The 18,094-nt window shown below is 40.3% G+C and overlaps 1 protein-coding gene across 2 annotated transcripts in view; it reads right to left on the bottom strand.

Moving 5' to 3' along the window:
- efna5b (ephrin-A5b) overlaps positions 1–11,996 on the bottom strand; it is a 97,476-nt gene extending 85,480 nt beyond the window's left edge. For both annotated transcript variants that reach the window (XM_088305480.1, XM_088305485.1), the window contains exon 1: positions 11,217–11,996. In XM_088305480.1, coding sequence (XP_088161606.1) covers positions 11,217–11,341 — 125 coding nt within the window. In that variant the 5' untranslated portion in view covers positions 11,342–11,996. The remainder of the gene's footprint in view (positions 1–11,216) is intronic.
- Between the last annotated feature and the right edge of the window lie 6,098 nt (positions 11,997–18,094).

Below are 18,094 nucleotides of genomic sequence, written 5' to 3'. Positions count from 1 at the left end.
AATATGTCATGAACGAGAAAAAGAGCGGGAGGAAATCAAATGGCCTATTTTGCATGGATCCACGACGGGACTGGGAATTTGTGCAGAGGAGGAGCGGCAAAACAGGCAAAGAACAAAAAGGAGCGATGGAAACTGTCAAATACAAATACGTTATTTTTAATACCATAATCAGAATATTGATTATGATAAATTTCCACCTTATTGAGAAATATGCATTATTGTCTCAAAAACCTTTCTTAGTGTAGTATTACATGAAAATTAACTGAAAATTGTGAAAACTGCAGGCACAGCAATCGTGTAGACTAGAGACACATTTTGCTGTAGAAGCATAATAAAGCTTGATAATAATAATATAATGAGAATAATAATCATGAGCAGAGCGTGCACACGCACACCCACATGAGAATGTGTTTTTTCAAAATGTTGACATCCATCCGACTTTAAACCTGCGAACTATAAACACAATAACCCAGACAATATTTTATTTTTAAAAACAGCTCTTAATGTTATGTAGGGCTGCAAACAACAATTATTTTAATAATCAATCAGTCATATAATTATTACATCAATTATTTGATGAATCGGATTTTTGAAAAAAATAAATAAAATTGGAATTTTCATCCTTTTATTTCAAAATGGCATTATTTCAAATTGTTTACTGGTTTGGTCTGCAACCTGACAGAAAAACATGATTATTAGGCAAATTTGCAAATGTTTTATCTTGGGGAGAAAAAAAACACAAAGATAATCTGAATTCATGGAGGAACACAGATCTGTGAGTGTTTACTGTTGAGAGGACGACATTCCGGTTTGGTCCATTTTAAATTTAACATGGAATTTATACGGGGAATCAAATATTGTTGAATGAGTTGATCGTCAATTAATTGATTAATCACTGCACCTTTAAAATGATTTGTTAAGAATGCTTAATGGCTAGATTCAACACATGAGCAACTTTGGAGCACCAGGGAGGTGTTGCTCTCACCTAAGGACGGAGCCATAGGCAGCACTCATCACATCTGTTCATGTGGAGGGCGCAGGCCACTTTAGGGACTGCCCTTAAGTCTCACTTATCTCATTAGACCCTAAAAACTGAATATGAATTCCAACAGACCAGCCAGAGATATTCATAAGAAAGAAGGGAAGGAGGAAAAGAGAGGAACAGGGGAGATTTTAGAGGAAGGGCTTTTTTTTTCTTTTTTTGTGGGTGTCTCAGGACAATGAGCTGATGGCTTTTTAAGCCTCTCAGTGGCTTGGGGTTAATACCCCAGGCTGCAGTCATGGGATAGGGCACAGTTCAAAGGCTGCTGCACTCTCCAACTTGATGCTCACTGACTCACAGCGAGAAAATAAACAAGCAGGAAAAGAAAAACAAAGAGCACGTCTCTTGCAACTTGAACACATCACTGAAGAAATAATGAAGTGCGCCTTCTGAATCAGACCAGTGTGTGAGTGCGTGCGTGTGCGCTCGCGTGCCACCGAGTGTCTGCGGTTGTTGGTTTGTGTTCATCGGGGTGCCATATTTAGTTATGCAGGGTTGATATTCAGACCACTCAGAGCAGGGTTCAGATGAGAGGAAAGGGTGGAAATGGAATTCATCACACATTCCGGGGATCAGCCGTTTTCCCTCTTGGGATGAAGTGAAAAAAAATAAATCAATCTATGCGGAACTCTATCCGCTGTGCATAAACAATGAATGACAATTACACACACAGCAGACACACTCAATAAAGGAAGAGGAGGGGCGTGTGGTGAATTGGGTCAAAAATTAAAGAAAGTGGGTGTGTTTATGTTGCTTTCCGAAAACAGATGGCGAATGATCCATTTTAGCCATTCCACTTTATATTTGCAAGTTCAAATAGACTCACACTGCATCAACAGGAAATCATCATATCAAGAGACACACCAAGTCAAAATCTAATGCTAAAAAACCCAGTCAAAAGACAAATGGAGAAACATTCCCGATGAGACGCACACTGTTTGAATTACAACCAGGCATAATTAGCCGCATTATTCATCCCGATGACTGTAACAAGTCCGTTTATGACCTTCACTTGCAGAGACACTTTTGAGGACAAAAACAGTTCACTGTTATTGCGCCAGTCAGTCTTGTCAGATGATGTATTTAAATATATAGTGCTTTGGCGCCAAGCCATCCATTAAGGCGCTACATTACACACGCTGTGATATATGCGTTTTAGAGGCAAACGCAAGGGCACGATGCAATGTGTCACAGTGGTTGCAAAGCAAGATGCAACAGCCCCGTCCCCCCTTCCCCACTAGTAAACATAAGGCATGTGTGAAGGAAACAAAGCTCGGGCTCCGAACCTGAGGAGGCTTAATCCCGTCTCTGCAGAAAATAACCTCGGGGTCACGAACCACAAAGACGGCACCTCCACTGGGTGAGGATCCCGAGTCTCCTCTCCTGAGGGACCACCACCACCACAAACTCCTACAACCTCTGTCACCACGAGGGAGGCGGCCCGAGACACGCATCTTTAAATCTTGCCAAGGACAGACAAGGATGGAAGCGGAGGGAGGATGGATACGGCTGGTTGCAAATGAGGGAAGCTGCCACCTCTCTCCCCCGCTCTCCTCTCCATTCAAGCTGGCCTCCTCACCCCCGAGCTACTACAAGCGTCTCCCCCTCATGTCTGGCGTTGACTTCGCTCCTGTCCTGCCATCTAGTTTTTTTTTTCCTCCTCCAAAAAGCTTACTACAACTCAGGCTCTCAGTTTCCCTTCACCATTCACTCGGTTCTCCCTCGCTCCCTTGCCTTGGCTCCCTTTTTCTGCCTCTATTTAAAGTGCATGCATTACTTTCAGCCCATGTAAAGTGGACAGGGAGAGCGGAACAATGGCTGCCTTTCAGCCGAACGGCCCAGCTTTGGTGACGGAGGTGGTGTGGGAGACGTCGGCTGCTCGTAGTTTTCTCTACTCAAGCAGGCAAAAGCAGAAAGCTTAATATTGGCCAAGAAGAATTTAGAAGGTTTTCTACAAAAAGAAAGGCACATTCATTAGCACAAAACATATTTTTAACTACAACAACAAGCTTAATTCTATTGGAATTAAATTATTTAATTATGGAATGGAAAATACATGCTTTTAAATGATTGATTAGATCATCGCTAATTTAAATAATCTATTATGTTGTCAAATGTACAGCTTGTTTGGCACGGGGTGAGGCATATCAGGATTTTTGTTATTTCTAAAGTTTGAAAAATTACTTTTGGCATGATTTCATAAAACATTTGTTGCAAGACCACATTTTATTGACGGTTTGTTTTCACTAATCTAGATTTGTTTAGTCACAATTGTGTTTTCTAGTTCATTCCAATGTTCTCATGACAAGGTGCTCAATTTTAAAATGTTATCTTTTGGCAACTTAAAAGTCCCAATGTGAGAAACGGCAAAGAGTCTTTTCCACTTCTAAAAGGACCACATAAAAGCGTGCCGCTTGACTGTTTCCCAGCCGCTCAAGACGAATAAGCACACGAATCATTTACAACCCGGCTGAAACCCATCAATTAGGTCTTTATTCACGAGCTGGAGATGTGTTCCCTTCTGGGATCTATTCTCCACACAGTGGTCCAGCTAGAAAAACATCCAGTCACTACTCCCCCGCAGACCCTCGAGTTAAATGAGGAAAATGCTGCAGTAAGGTCCGAGTGCAGTCAACCATGACCGGAATTATCTGTGGAAAATAAGTCTGGTCTTAAAAAAAATGTCAATCTCAGTTGCTCCCCTCACATTTTCCAGCTGGATGGTGACAGAAAGTAAAAAAAAAAATAAAATTGGAATCCATTAGTCCTTTCGGCCTTTACGAGCGGGTGTGGCTCCTGTAAAGCCAAAAGAAGTCGGACAGTAAATGAATTTAACAAGGTCAAATCTCCCAGAGCAGAAAGAGCTGGTTAAAATCAGCAACTGGATTTAAAACTACGCACATGAAGGGGAGGGCGGGTTAAGAGCAGAGGTCCCATAGAGGCTCCCTCAGCAGCACCGCTCTCTGGTCAGGGGTGATAGCTCAACCAAGCGTTACTGCAGGAACAGCTGCTTCTTGGCCACCATCTTACAGAGCAGAAGAGCCACGGCAAGCATTCGGTAGCGCCATTTTCCCTGCTACAAGATTCCTGGAATGGTGTTTTGGTTCTTATCAGAACTGGCAGCAACCCTGTTTATGAAAACAATCTGAAAGCAGTCTGGTAGAATTACACTCATGACTGACTTTTTTTTATCCTCCTGTCCATCCACAGCCAGCTAAATCTGTTTTGCTAATATTGGCGGAGACTTTGAAATCTACTTCAGAGGGAAAATACAAAGCTTGAGATGGCTTGAACCAAAAGCAGCAAAGCAAGTAAAGAAAACGCAAAGTAACTACGCAGCACTTTGCACATTATTGATATTTTCAGAGGAACATAAGTCAGGCAGCAATGCAAAATATGAAAGAAACTTAACTCATTTAAATGACGAGCAGCCAAAAAAAATTGTTGTGGTAAAATATGTTTCTTTGGATATTAAGCTGCTGCTTAAGCCGGTTAATACCGAGCAATAGTTCCAAGTTCCTTACAAAAGGCTTGAATACAAGACAGATTGTTCCGCTGATAGCCATGGTTCAGCACTCCATCTGACCTTGCAACGATTACTGTGAAAACAAAAACCGGAGCATTAAGATCTGGGTCCCGGTCAAGGCAGGAGGGAACGTGAAAGTGAAATGAGACCGCCTGCCATTAAATGTCATCCATATTTTTCAGTTTAATATGACATCCCACTCCAGTGAAAAAGGCTTTTAAATTGGAGACATTTAGCCAGGATCTGGATAACAAACAGTATGCGGATACTCAGCAGTCACAAGACTACGTACACTTGCCTAATGAGGACTGACGAATTCTTCCTTTACAAAAATATAGTAACTCAGTAAAGAAGAGAGTCTTTTCGGAGCCAAAACAACAAAATGTACTCTTTCCAATAGCCACTGAGGAATGGAAGTGAATGTATAAATAACTAAAGAAAGAAATATCCATCCATCCATTATCCAAGCTGCTTCTCCTCACAAGGGCATGCTGGAGCCTATCCCAGCTATCTTCGGGCAGGAGGCAGGGGTACACCCTGAACTGGTTCCCACCCAATCGCAGGGTACACAAAGTCACTCAGGGAAAATTTAGAGTGTTCAATTAACCTACCATGGATGTTTTGTGGGAGGAAACCGGAGTACCCGGAGAAAACTCACACAGGCATGGGAGAACATGCAATTGCCACACAGGAAGGCCGGAGCCCTTCACCTCAGCACTGCGAGGCCATCATGCTAACCAGTCGTCCACCATTCCACCAATAAATAAATGAATAATTAAATTAATAAATATTACACAAAATCGTGGAACTTGATGCCTTTCTCTGGATCAGTATCTTAATGGAGAGACTTTAGTATTTTTAGTATTTCTGAAAAAAATAGCAAGATTTATTTTTTCATTTTTTTGACACTCAAAGTGGTGTTCATTTTAACAGAAGTGTTACTCATTGTGGTTGGAATTTTTAGTTGCAGTAGTTTAGAAGGGACCTCTTAATTGGCTACACTGGGGCAAAAATATTAAAAGCACTTCATAATGTAAAACAATATATATATATATATATATATATATATATATATATATATATATATATATATATATATATTATATATTAAAAATAAATTATTATTTGCAGATATTAGTCACCTAAGTTCCCTCTGCAAAGGTTCAATTGACGCAACGGAACTCTTCGTATTTTTTTTTTAATTAGTTTAGTTTTTTTCTTCTTGTCCATAACTTTTAAAATGACTCAGGTAAAAAGGCCTAAATTTGGTTGGAAAATCGCAACCTTGATTGACTTAAACAAGGCTACAAGGCTGTTTTGCGCCTGACCAACAATATTTCTTCAGTGTGCAGTGTGGCAGCTCCATGAGGGTCACGGCCAAAAAGTCCTCGCTCTCCACCGCCGCCACACGCCGAACGAGCAGCTGCCCTGCCAAGCACATTGACTCCACATTGACTGCTGCCTGCCGGTCTCATTTTCTTGTTTGATAGAAAAAAAGAATCTAATCTAAATGGAAAGTGCATTTACAGGTCTGTTGAGAAAACACAATGTGACATCTAAACCTTGACCAAACTAAGAAAAAAAAAAAACTATTTCTCATTTAAATCATCGCTGCTTGCGAACATTGTTTTTGTTTTTCTGCCTCCTCGTCCTACTCGCACTCTGTCGCCTCCACTTTTGGACCTCGCAGCTCAAGCCAAAGCTGGTGGCTGCCGGCCCCGCAGGCAAAAAAAAGACTACGGGGTAGGGGGTGATTACTGAGAACTAATCAGTCCTCAGACAGAGGAAAAGCGCGCAGGGGAGAGAGTTTAAAAAAAAAAAAAAAAACTCCAGTAAAGGACAGGATACATCAGCATATGGTGAAAACCGCAGTCATTTGTGCAGTCAAAGATAGTCAACATGATTTAAAAAAAAAAATGACTATTACCGTAAAACAACAATTCTTGCACTAAATCATCTTATTTTTTAATTTCCATGTGCCCACTCACAAGCACCCCCCCAACACACACACACACACACTCACACGTTAGAATTGACTATAGAGTATGTTTTTCATAATTAATACTCAGAGGTTAGGAAAGAAAACAGGACATGTCTAGTGCAAATTCAATTTCCATATTATTTTAGTCTTTGTTTTATATCCAGTTTGTAATGCCGCCACCTGGTAATTGGCCATCTTCCCCACACTCCGTTTTTCAACAATTCACAATGAATTGCTACATTTAACAGTTTTAAGCACAGGTGGTAGTGTTGTTTTGTTAACTGGTTTCTTTTCATTTTCAATTCCTCTTAGCATACTATTCAAATAAAAACCAAAAAATAAATAAAAATCCTCATTGTGCAAACATTGATTCCGCGCAAAACAACTGACACATATTTCCCGCAGTTAGTAATGCACATTGGTTCTACCAAGTTCTGAACTATCTTCCACATATTCTGTCGTGGCCTTTTATTTGAGAGCCACGACAGGCTAAATTGCTTTGATGCACTCTGGGGAATTTATCGATCAATTAATCGATTACAAAAGTCAATAAAAAATTTTAATGAGAGACTGCTTTATTTGTCGCTATACATATTTTTGACGCTGATTGAAATTTTTTTCTAGCACATCGGGTTTGACCTGAAAAAAGCTTGCGCAATTCTAATTTGACCATAAATGATCATTTCTAGCTATGACGTTTCGGGGGGGGGGGAAATTCTACCCATTGCTGAATCTAACCCTTAATTCATTATATTACTACATATATTATTATATTATATTATATTATATTATATTATCGTTACAGTAGTAGTAATAGTCGTAGTATGAAAAAACGAGGGCAGATTCTGAATCAGTACAAGAAATTAATCTTGCAAAGTATACTTGTATCTCTAATTTAAAAAAAGTAGCAACAATTTATTGACCAGTGTTAGTAGTCATTTTATATAATTTCCACATGTGGGCAGAATTCGTAGTTACCTATGTCAGTCCCTAAATGAATAGAGCCCAAAAACCAAACCATTATATCAGTACATTTTCTCGATTGTTGAAATCTAAAAGACGGTTTTAAACGGTTTAGTAAATTCAGATTTTGGTTACACATTGTTTTTGGTTCTTTTTTCTTTTTCTCATGGGACATTCATGATTCCCGCACATTACCGCCACCTTGTGCTTGATCCATCTTCTGCGCACTCAATGACTTGGAATTTCACATTCACACCGCAAAGGATTATGAACATGATCCACACAAAACTCAAATATTCAAATCATGGGGGTCATTTTCACGGTTAAAAACATGCTGACTGTCACAAATAAGACCTTCAAGAGGAGTCGCAAACTTTCTGCGTCCTTGCCGTGTGACCTCTCCGAGTCATCCTGACCTCATGAGAGTCCACCCTTGCATGCATCGGGACTCCCGAAATATCACATCGTACTCATGCATGTTCCAGCGAGATACAGACCAAGAGAGAGGCGACAAGAGAGGAAGGCTTAGTGGGACATGTTGCAGAAGAAAGGGCACTAGTCTGTCCTCTCATTAGAATAAATACTCACAAGCAAAGGCAGCCGGCTGAATCGCAGAGGGCAGACGCTGCCCGAGAGAAATGTCCCTTTATTTAGAAGACGTTTCAAGCTGAATGAACCCTGTGAGGACACATTAAGACTTCTCCAAACACTCCTCGACTGGCAGAACGCTAAATAAAGGCAGAAGACACCTCGAGAAGTGGCTCAATGAGAAAGGGAGGTTAGTAAAGTTGTTTTTGGTCTTACGGTGGAATTGGTAGACAAAGATGGATTGAGGCCAAACAAACAGCCCGGAAATCCCCTCAACCATGATTATCAATCGCTCGCACTGATGGAAAAGTATGTTGAAGAAATTCAAACCTGCGTTCACGGTTTTTTTTTCTTAAAAGCGCCCAAATGGCGGAACCAACTAGCCGCCGACGTTCGACTTAACCTGACTTGAGCTGTTTGAACATCAATTCTTAAAAGCAACTTCTCCTTTACATTCCCTTGTTGGTTGCGCAATTTGTGTTTAATTGACAATATACCATTTGGTGATATGTTATGTTTGATTGCTTTCTTCTTCTGAAATATTACTTTGTTTCATATTCTGTGTGGGTAAAATTATTTTTACAGCACATTGGTCAGCCATGTTGTTAAATGTGCTCAAGAAATAAATTGGATTTGCAATGGATAAATAGTTCCACTGTGACTGATCACAATTTGGGTACGATATTCTTGACCGTGCGGTTTAAAATTCTAGCATGTGTTTAATGAATTGACACCTTAAACCCCGACAATTATTTAGAGGTAATTGCGATCGCACTGGGAAAAAAAGTATGGATTGTGTGGCTTTCTGCCTGGTAATGAAGTTGGAGCAAAATATGACACATACGAACGTGATATGTCCAACTTGGGTATAATAAATCAGAAGCCAAAAAGATTTTCAAACATACCAAACACATTTGGGGTGATTAATTCCCTCAAGCTAGTCATTTTCCAGTCGGGAGAATCTGCAGTTTTGTCAGCTGGAAAAATGAATGGCGGCTAAACGTTTTCTTCTCCAAGAGTTAGCCCGAAATGATGTCAGCTTTACACTTTTTAAGTCACCTGCTGCATCATTTAGGACGCCTCGCTTCATTAGATCGGACCTCGGTGGATTCCCTAAGAGACGGGATCACTTTTCCGTGCGCAGAGTTGACACCAAAATTTATCGGAATGGCCTCAAGAACCAAAAGCAGGCGCAGCCTTCACCAGTTAAGCACAAAGTGACAGGTTAGATGTTTGTCAGCGGACTTATCAACAGGACAAGTTTGGTTTAGTTACCTGGAGGGACGAGAGTCAAACAAATTAAGTGAGCTTGCATATGGACCATATTAGAAACCATACAAATCTGTATAAAAAAAAAAAAGATATGTTTTCTTCCTCGAGGCAAGACACCGGCTCTAGAAGAGCAACAAGGCTCAAAGCTCGGCTTTACTTCACACTGTACACATCAAAGAAAGGAGCAAAACATGAACCCAGCTTGGTGCAAACTTCTCGTATTCCCCTCCTCTCGATATTAGCGACTTTTACTTCAATTTGGTATTATGGGCTGAAAGTGGGAAAACCTGTCAGCACATCTGGAAAAAATCAAGTTAACAGAGCGTCCAGTCGAGTCAAAACTTTCTCGCTGAAGTAAGGGGAGAAAACAAAATATAGTCCAGTGAAAGGATGTCTATCAACAGCAGGAATCAAGGTCAAAATTATGGTGAGAGAAAAATAAAGTCAATAACGGCAAGTCGGCTCAGCGACCGCAACCCGTCGTCAAGCATGAGGATATCAACGACATGATCTACACACACTGTTGGACTTTGTAAACTTGACCACTAAACTGCTCCAGCAAATGACCCTCGTCTTTCCAAACTTAAAGCGCAAATACAGGAAAATCTTTGGACAAATGTCCGAAAATATGAATTAGAATAGGAATTATAAAGCGTAGGTTGTTTTTTTTCTACTCAAGAAATATGCATTTCCATTCCTCGGTTGAGTGAAAAAGACTCTCTGCTGGAAATGTTTCGACTTAACAAGTCTGAGACAAAGCTGCACAATCGGACCTCAGAAAGGGAAACGCCTGAGTAAAAAGAGTGCAACATAGCGCACGCAATAGAAAAGTAGATAAGGTCTCACAAAAAATATATATATATATATATATAATAATTCTTAGGTCTCACATTAAAAAAAGACTAACTTGTGTCTCCATTCCCTGAATCAGCTGCGAGTCTTACACATTCTAAATTGAGACAAATCTGACTGCTGTTTTGAGAATTAGGAATAACTTTTTTTTTCCTTTGGCCTGAGCCACGGTTAAATTTTGGGCAGTGGTATTAATATGTGCATTAATCCATCACCGGTGTGTCAAAAGAAGGCTAAAATGCTGAATAAAGTATGGTGTTAAAAGGTTTACACAGTCAAAGTTATGAGAAAAGTTATAAAAGTTTGCGGTTTCATGTTACATGGACGGTAAGAAACGGGTTTGTGGTTTTGTACTGGCAACTTTTAGTATCTTAAAATATGCATTAAAAAGGGATCTTCAAAAACATCAAAATTGTTTAGTTTTACTCTCTAAAATGCTTTAAACTTTTGTGTAAATTGTATTTGAGGGAACATAGATAAATGTGATGAGCGTGATTTCAAGTATTTATTTTTTGTTGAATTAATTCACCTCAAACAAAAATAACTTCAATCAAAATACATTTAAGTAGAAAATGACTAAATCCTTGGTCATTATTTCTTACAGTGCGTTTAGGCAGAAATGCTTATCAAATAATATTGCTTTTCTGTTATTAAAAAATAGTTGTTGTTTTTTAAATATCACTCAGTTTTGTTTAAAGTCAGCCAGCACGTATAACTTGACTTTCACATTGTTTGTATAAATTAGATTTAGTGCCGTGTTAATCAGAGCCACATAAACCCTTGTATCTTTGCTTGTAACAGCTCCTTTCGGTCTTAATCTGCTCGCATGGTTTGAACGAAAAATCGCCAAGACTTTAGATGTTCCGATTGCCCACCTCACAACCTGTGGCGGCGACACTGCAGAGAGATCCGCAGCCGAAGCCGCCCTGCTTACCCGACCGCTCGGCGAACCGAAGCGGGGCCCGCCCGGGGAAGACGGCGAGGTGACTTACTTGGTGTTGGTCCGGTTCCAGAAGACGGCGTAGCGGTCCGCCACCACTTTGGAACTGGGCTCCTGGCTAAAAACACACATCCACAGCACCAGGCAGACAGCGAGGATCATTTCCACTTGCAGCATCACTACGGCAAAAGTTGGCCACGTATTCCTCGTCGTTGGTGTGGCGACAGGTGAGAGGAGGTCTCATTCACGGCCGCTGGGTTCGGACCGGTCCAATGTGGCGCGTGTCCCTCGGAGCTGGGGATATATGTCCCCCACCCCTCCTCCTTCCCCTTCGTTGGATCTTCAGGGGTGCGTCAACGAGGTGAATGACGAGGAGCGCACCCTTGGGTGCTTGGGGACGAGTCAGTCACACACACACCCCAAAAAAAAAAAGATCGCAGGAGAGGGACGGCCACGTCAGAAATCCATGTAGTCCACACAACTTTTGTCACTTCGCGTAAGGTAAGGGAGGGGAGAGGATGCTTGAAGACCAGATCAATCAATCCAAGTGACAAGTGAGCGAGAGACAAAAAGAATCGCGATACCTCCTCTGGTCTGTCTTGGTGTCCGGCTTGAGGAGCTCGTGTCAAGAAGAGACACTTGTTTAGGTGCGCATCCCGCCGCGATCTCCTCATATATGGGCCATCTTGCGAAAACCAAACCAAATGCGGCGAGTCCCACGCGCGTGACTTGCGTGGCTCTTCTTCCTGTCGGTATCCGGGCGTGTGAGTGTGTGGATTCGGTGTTTGTGTGCAGGGGAGCGTCGGGAGAGAGCGCGCAACGTCCAGCAGCTCGAGACGCCGACTGAGCGCGAGGTTTTGCTTTACTGCCCTGCTATTGGCTCGCGGTCCTTAGCCCCTCCTACCCCCACCCGAACTTCACATCACGCCCCACGCTTCTCTGCCCCCCCCCCACACACACACACACCGCTTTCTCAAACCCAACTACAGTAATTCAATTACACAGAGAGAGATACAGTACTTTTTTTTAATTCGTGTTATTATTGAGGTTGAATAGAGAGATATGAAAAATATGAATAGTAATTATTAGGCAATTAAAACACAAATAGGATTTTGAAAAAGTTAAGAAATTAAATGAATCAAAATTATTTAAAAAAACAGCTTTAGAATTGGATTTCATTCAGTTGTGTGTGTGTATATATATATATATATATATATATATATATATACACATATATAAAAATATATATCTTCCATTAGATGGCAGAAGTTTCAACAAACCTGGTATCCACCTGTTGTCATTTAGAATAAGACACGGCTCTCTGATATATATATATGACCTTTGTGAAAAATATGACCGACTAAGATTTGCAACTACACCGAAATAAGATCATTATTTCAGTATTTTTGTTTGCTGTTTTTTCTGTAAGATTTATTTATTATTTATTTCTATTTCTTTTTTGGGAGTGAAATGAGTGTCTTGACTCAACAACGATTGGTAAACACTGATTGAGTGTAGTGATTCTTATTCATCATTCATAAACCATTCTGACAGTATGATTGGGCAAATATACATGACAGTATTGCAATTAAATGTGTTTTATTAGTTAGGCAGAAACTAAATGTTTCTAAATAAAATCAAATAATTAAAAGTAAAAAATGTAGCACAACACTAAACATACTTATTTCTCAGAAAATGAGTAGTGACTTCTCTGCTCCTCTCATTGTGAAGTAACATCACAGTGAAAACAAGCTGATGTCAATTTTCTAATAGCAACAATAGCAGCAAATTTAATGTATGTAGCTCACCAATCATAGGCACACTAACTCTTGTAGCTGGTTGCGAGCATGTATTTGACCACAAAATTATATTAATATATTAGCGCTAAATTAACGCCGTGTTCTGTGGAGCTCTCGTAAAAGTCATACCGTATTGAAAGCAACGTATCCTATAGCACGAAAAGAACAGTGGATCCATGCTGCTGCCTTTTGGGCAGACACAGTGCGTTCAATTCTCAGCGAGTGCCCTTACACCTAACCGCTGCCCATGCATGCCCGGTTGAAAAATGGTTCGATTACACAGCAAGGACAAATGGCATAAAAAATGTGCGAAACAAATCATGCAGGTTGGAACAAGCTGAAAATTGCATACAATGTATCGTTCCTCATCAATCTATTACGGTGATGTATAGAGACACGTAGAACAATTGAACATTCTTCTACTAGATGGAAGAAGGTACATAAATGTAAAATATATGCCTTAGCGAAGAAAAGTTTGGAAAACAGTGCGTCTAGTGGTTCGCACCCGTCTTTTTGTGTTGAGGCTTCAGTTTCCAAGCTCGGCTCTGTCACTTCTGTGTGGAGCTTGCATGTTCTCCCTGTGCTTGCATGGGTTTCTTCAAGTACTCTTAAGTTTTGTTCCATATTCCAAAGGCATGCAGCCCTATCAGGATAAACCGTGTGTCTGTGTGTGTGTGTGGGTGTGTGCGTGGGGGTGTGTGTGCGTATATATATAGATATATATATATATATATATATATATATATATAAAAGGATGGATGGTATTTTCTGACCTTATTCCAAAGGAATTATTTGCTAGACAATCCCAACACACTCAAAATTATTCAACCCCTAAAATAAATTACATTGATTGAAAAAGGGGGGAGGGGAGTACACTTTCGATAGATAATGCATTCAAAGAATAGTCACGGTTGGTAGCTGCGCTGAACTTTTTAAATTGTTCTTGTGTGGTTGGTTTACTGTAACCTACTGTAAGCTTTGAAAATAAACATGATTTGCATTGGCTGCTGAATAAATTTGAATTATGGGATTTTTTGTGTTTCTCTTCTGTTAAAGTAACAATGTTCCATCAATCAAAAGTGAGCATTGTTCTCTTTGCAAAGTCAGATATTTTCAACACTGCTCACAAAATGGATATTATTAGATTAGCTAAATGTAGTGTGGGGGTCATTGTAATATTTTCCTTAGTTTATTGAGTTACATGTGTGGAAAAGGAATGTACTACATTTCTAGACCACTGCAAATTACAACAACATAATAAATATAACACAGCCCTTATCACATTAATCAAAACTGGGCCTCAGTATCATTCTAACCGCAGAATTTTTGATACAGCTCTTTATATTGGATCTCATTAGTGGTGTACCTAATGTTGTGGCCTGCGAGAGTACTCCATCCATTTCTCATCTTGGATTTTGCCTGCCACACTCCCCCAATTTAAATTCACACAAAAACTTCAGAAGCGACAACCTTGGATGTTATTAATAGGCCACATGTAATTAGTCTAAATTGTTTTAAATGTATCAACTAAAGCATTGAATGTTCTTTATCGCCACTTATTAAAATAACAATCGATAGCCATACTGTAAATAATGTCATTGTGATTCTGCAACATGAACGTGTGTGTTTGTGTGCGTGGTTAGGGAGGGTTAGGGGGATCAGGCACCGCTCCAGGACTGAGACGCCCCGCAGTGGCAACCAGCTGGGATCGCTGAGTCAGCCGGGACCAAATCCAAGTTTGAGTCTGCATCTGTCATCGACTTAAATCAAGACCAGCGCTCCCTTTGCAAAATGTATGAAACTTTAGGAAACGAGCTGCAGCCCTCAATCCTAAACAAGGAATACCAGTCACATGAATTTATACTGTGTGGATTTGTGGATTTACTTAATGAGCAGGAGGTCTACATGAAAAATGTATTTTTCCCAAAATGGAGGAATGTACTGTTTTTCTGCTCATGCTAGCGTATCGTTTTATAGCTCTGGATTCCCTGCAAGGTCTATCTGCATATGTCCACCTAAACTTTTTTTTTCAATACTTGCAAATGAAAAATAAACTAAAATGTACCAATCATGAATCCTAGATGAAAATAGGTCTTCGTTTGGATCTCTAAAACTAACCCATATGAAAACTCGACAATACGGTAGTCCCCACAGCCCAAAAAATAGTCCCCCAAAGAGGATCTGGTTGCTTCAGCTATAATATTTCTTCTTCTTCAGCTACTGCTATTATGCTTTCATCTTTGTACTTTCCATCAGTCTGTATACACTTGTAGCACCATGCCAGTCTAGGTATTTAGACAGATCAGGTGGCGGGGGTTGCAAATGTTGATGGATGTACTGATTTGGGGGTGCGTTGTATTGACCGTCTCGAGTACACCACACACTATAAGAGCAATAAGAACACTGATGGTGATTTTTTTTTCTCCGTCGTCATGTGTGGTCTCCCACATTAAAAAAAATGTAAGAAGTTGTTTTGTGTGGAGATTTTGGGAATCAGAACCTCTTTATGGATATTTTATCCTTGTAAAGTGAAGAAAGAAGGTACACGTATTGAGTGTGTTTGCACAACAGGTGTCGACTGCCTTCAAAGCTGGACAGGGAGAATGGATGGGGTCAGAGGTGGGCTAATATTTTAAGATAATCCCCTTGACCTCTTCTCTCAGGCCTGTGTAAACTCTGGGGGCATTCTCTTGCTGCTTTCAACAATAACCCACACGTACACACACACACCCACCCCCACTGTGCACGGACTTCAATCCACTCACTACGTTTATACACGCTTTTTCTTCATGCATTTTGGCAGCGCGCACACACACACAGGACACCATCAACGAGCAAGGGGAGGAGGGGTGGAGAGGTCGTCCTGGAGGTCAGTGAACATGGCTGTTTTCACACCCACTTTACAGCTATGACTACATTCCTCTCCTGCTGTGCTCACTCTCTCTCTCACACACACACACACACACGCGCACGCGCCTACACGCACACATTGATAACAAGCATATTTGACTGACTAGAGGGCAGCACATACACCCCATGCTGCTTTCATTTTCTCTGGCACAGACGGAACTTTTCTCCTCCCCACCCCTCCTTAACCTGCTGTCACGGTCATAGTGGGTTGCACTGATTACTTCAGCAACGACAGTGGGGAATATTAACATGGACTATTGGTGATAAAGCAAAGCACTTTTTCCCTCTTGAATACTTGCAAGACACACCCAATAAGCTCAAATACAAGAGCTGAATCAAAAATGTGTATTTCTTCCAAAAATATTTTCAATAACAATTTAACATTGTTTATTGCTACCTTCATTGAGAGGAGTGAACTATTAGAATCAGCTCTCAGTACGATTTGGTGCAGTTATGAACCACTGCAAAATCTAACCACACTAATAAGCAGATACGCTGCTCAAAAAATAAAGGGAACCCATCGTCATCACAGCGTCACTCCAAGTTCATCACACTTCCGGGATAACAACTTGTGCCTTTAGGAAGCAATTACAGTTGTGAAAGAATTTCAAATGCTGCTGTGAAAATGGACGTATCCGGTGGGAAACAAGGTCATCTTAGTTAACGAATACTAACAAAATAACTAAAAATAAAATTGAAAAAACATTTTTGTTAATGAACTAAAAATAAAATCGAAAATGATTTGAAAATAACTAATACCAACTGAAATTTCATTTTACCATTACAAAACTAACTAAAACTAAGAGAAACTTAGAGCAAAATGTCCTTTGTTTGTACTTTGGCAATTAATTTAATACACAAGTCTTCATGGTTGATTTAAAATGTATTCATTTCAATATTAACAGCACGACTAGTAGCTGGACGAAGAGAAGGTCCACCAGTCATTTAGGAGTTGTAGTCCTCTTGATATTTGTTACATAAAAGCGACATAATCAAACAGGAGCGAAGCCCATGAAGATTGCATAATGTTTTCACTCGTAGAGCACTTCACCATCAAGGTGTTTATTTTCATATTTCAATTTGTGCAGCAAATCTGTACAACAGGCGAGCATGTGACGGATATCAGAAGCTAACACTTATAACACGATTAGCTAACGCTAATCTGCGCTAACACTGCAGCTCTGCTTTCAATCTCAAATTAACCTCTGTGTTTTATTGCCCACTTGGATTTGGCCATTATTCTGCTAATGTATTTTTGATACAAGATAAGTGGCTTCCTCAAGAGTTTTATTTTGATCCATAGGAGTAATTCGGGGCAAAATGACAAATTTCTGGCCTTGAGCCCGGAAGTTCTTCCGTCATCTCAGTCAGTCTCACACATTTAGAGACTTAGGAGGCCCAGAATGAGGGCCGGTTAGCGCCTTTTGTTTAAAGGCCGCTATTCTTTTGCCAACAGGACAATTGAAGCCTGTACAACAACACAGGCTCATTAAAAAGATGTGAGAATGTGGCTCGGTTTGTCTGGTGTCAACATGGCAGCTCGGGCAGGCCAGCAGATGATTAAGGACATAAAAAGGAGGGAGGGGGTGAATTACAGACGGATGACAAATCAAAGGAGAAACGGGATATGAGAGTGTAGAAATGGAACAAATACAGATGATTGCACACAAAGAGAGGGGTTGTTGAATGGTCACTCACCATTTGGGAGCAATATGTCCATCTGTTTCCACATACAAGACTCAAAAGCAGATTCAAGAGAAATACATTGCATATTTATGCTGCGCTTTCTCTGGGGTATGTCAACAAGTTGCCACTCTTTATACTTTATTAAGTGTCAGTTGGCAAGGCCCTTTCCACTTGGAGTGAAAAAGATTTGGTTGCCACAATGAAGGTTGTTTTCATCTTCAGGTGGCATTCCTTCTCTGCCTCTTGTATCCTCTAGGACACTTGCTGGTATATTTACCCAAAACAACATTAGCTCAGGCAGTGTAATATTAAAAAGAAAAGAAAGAAGAAAAAGTAAAGTACAGCGCATGTAATTTTGCGAGTAAAGCCAATAAAGTGTCCAGTGTGTGCACATTACAGGCAGAAATAAGAGTATTAGCAGTGGGATACTGTCAATGTATTGATTGAATGAAATACAAAAGCTTTAGTATTCATCCGTATACAGCGCACATAATAAATGTGAAGCTGTCGAATGTGCTCACGCAATAGAATTATG

The sequence above is a fragment of the Idiotropiscis lumnitzeri genome, chromosome 1, assembly GCF_059441095.1.
Source record: "Idiotropiscis lumnitzeri isolate Australia: NSW breed Sydney's pygmy pipehorse chromosome 1, RoL_Ilum_1.0, whole genome shotgun sequence".
Classification (NCBI taxonomy): domain Eukaryota; kingdom Metazoa; phylum Chordata; class Actinopteri; order Syngnathiformes; family Syngnathidae; genus Idiotropiscis; species Idiotropiscis lumnitzeri.
This window is presented reverse-complemented; position numbering and strand designations above follow the sequence as displayed.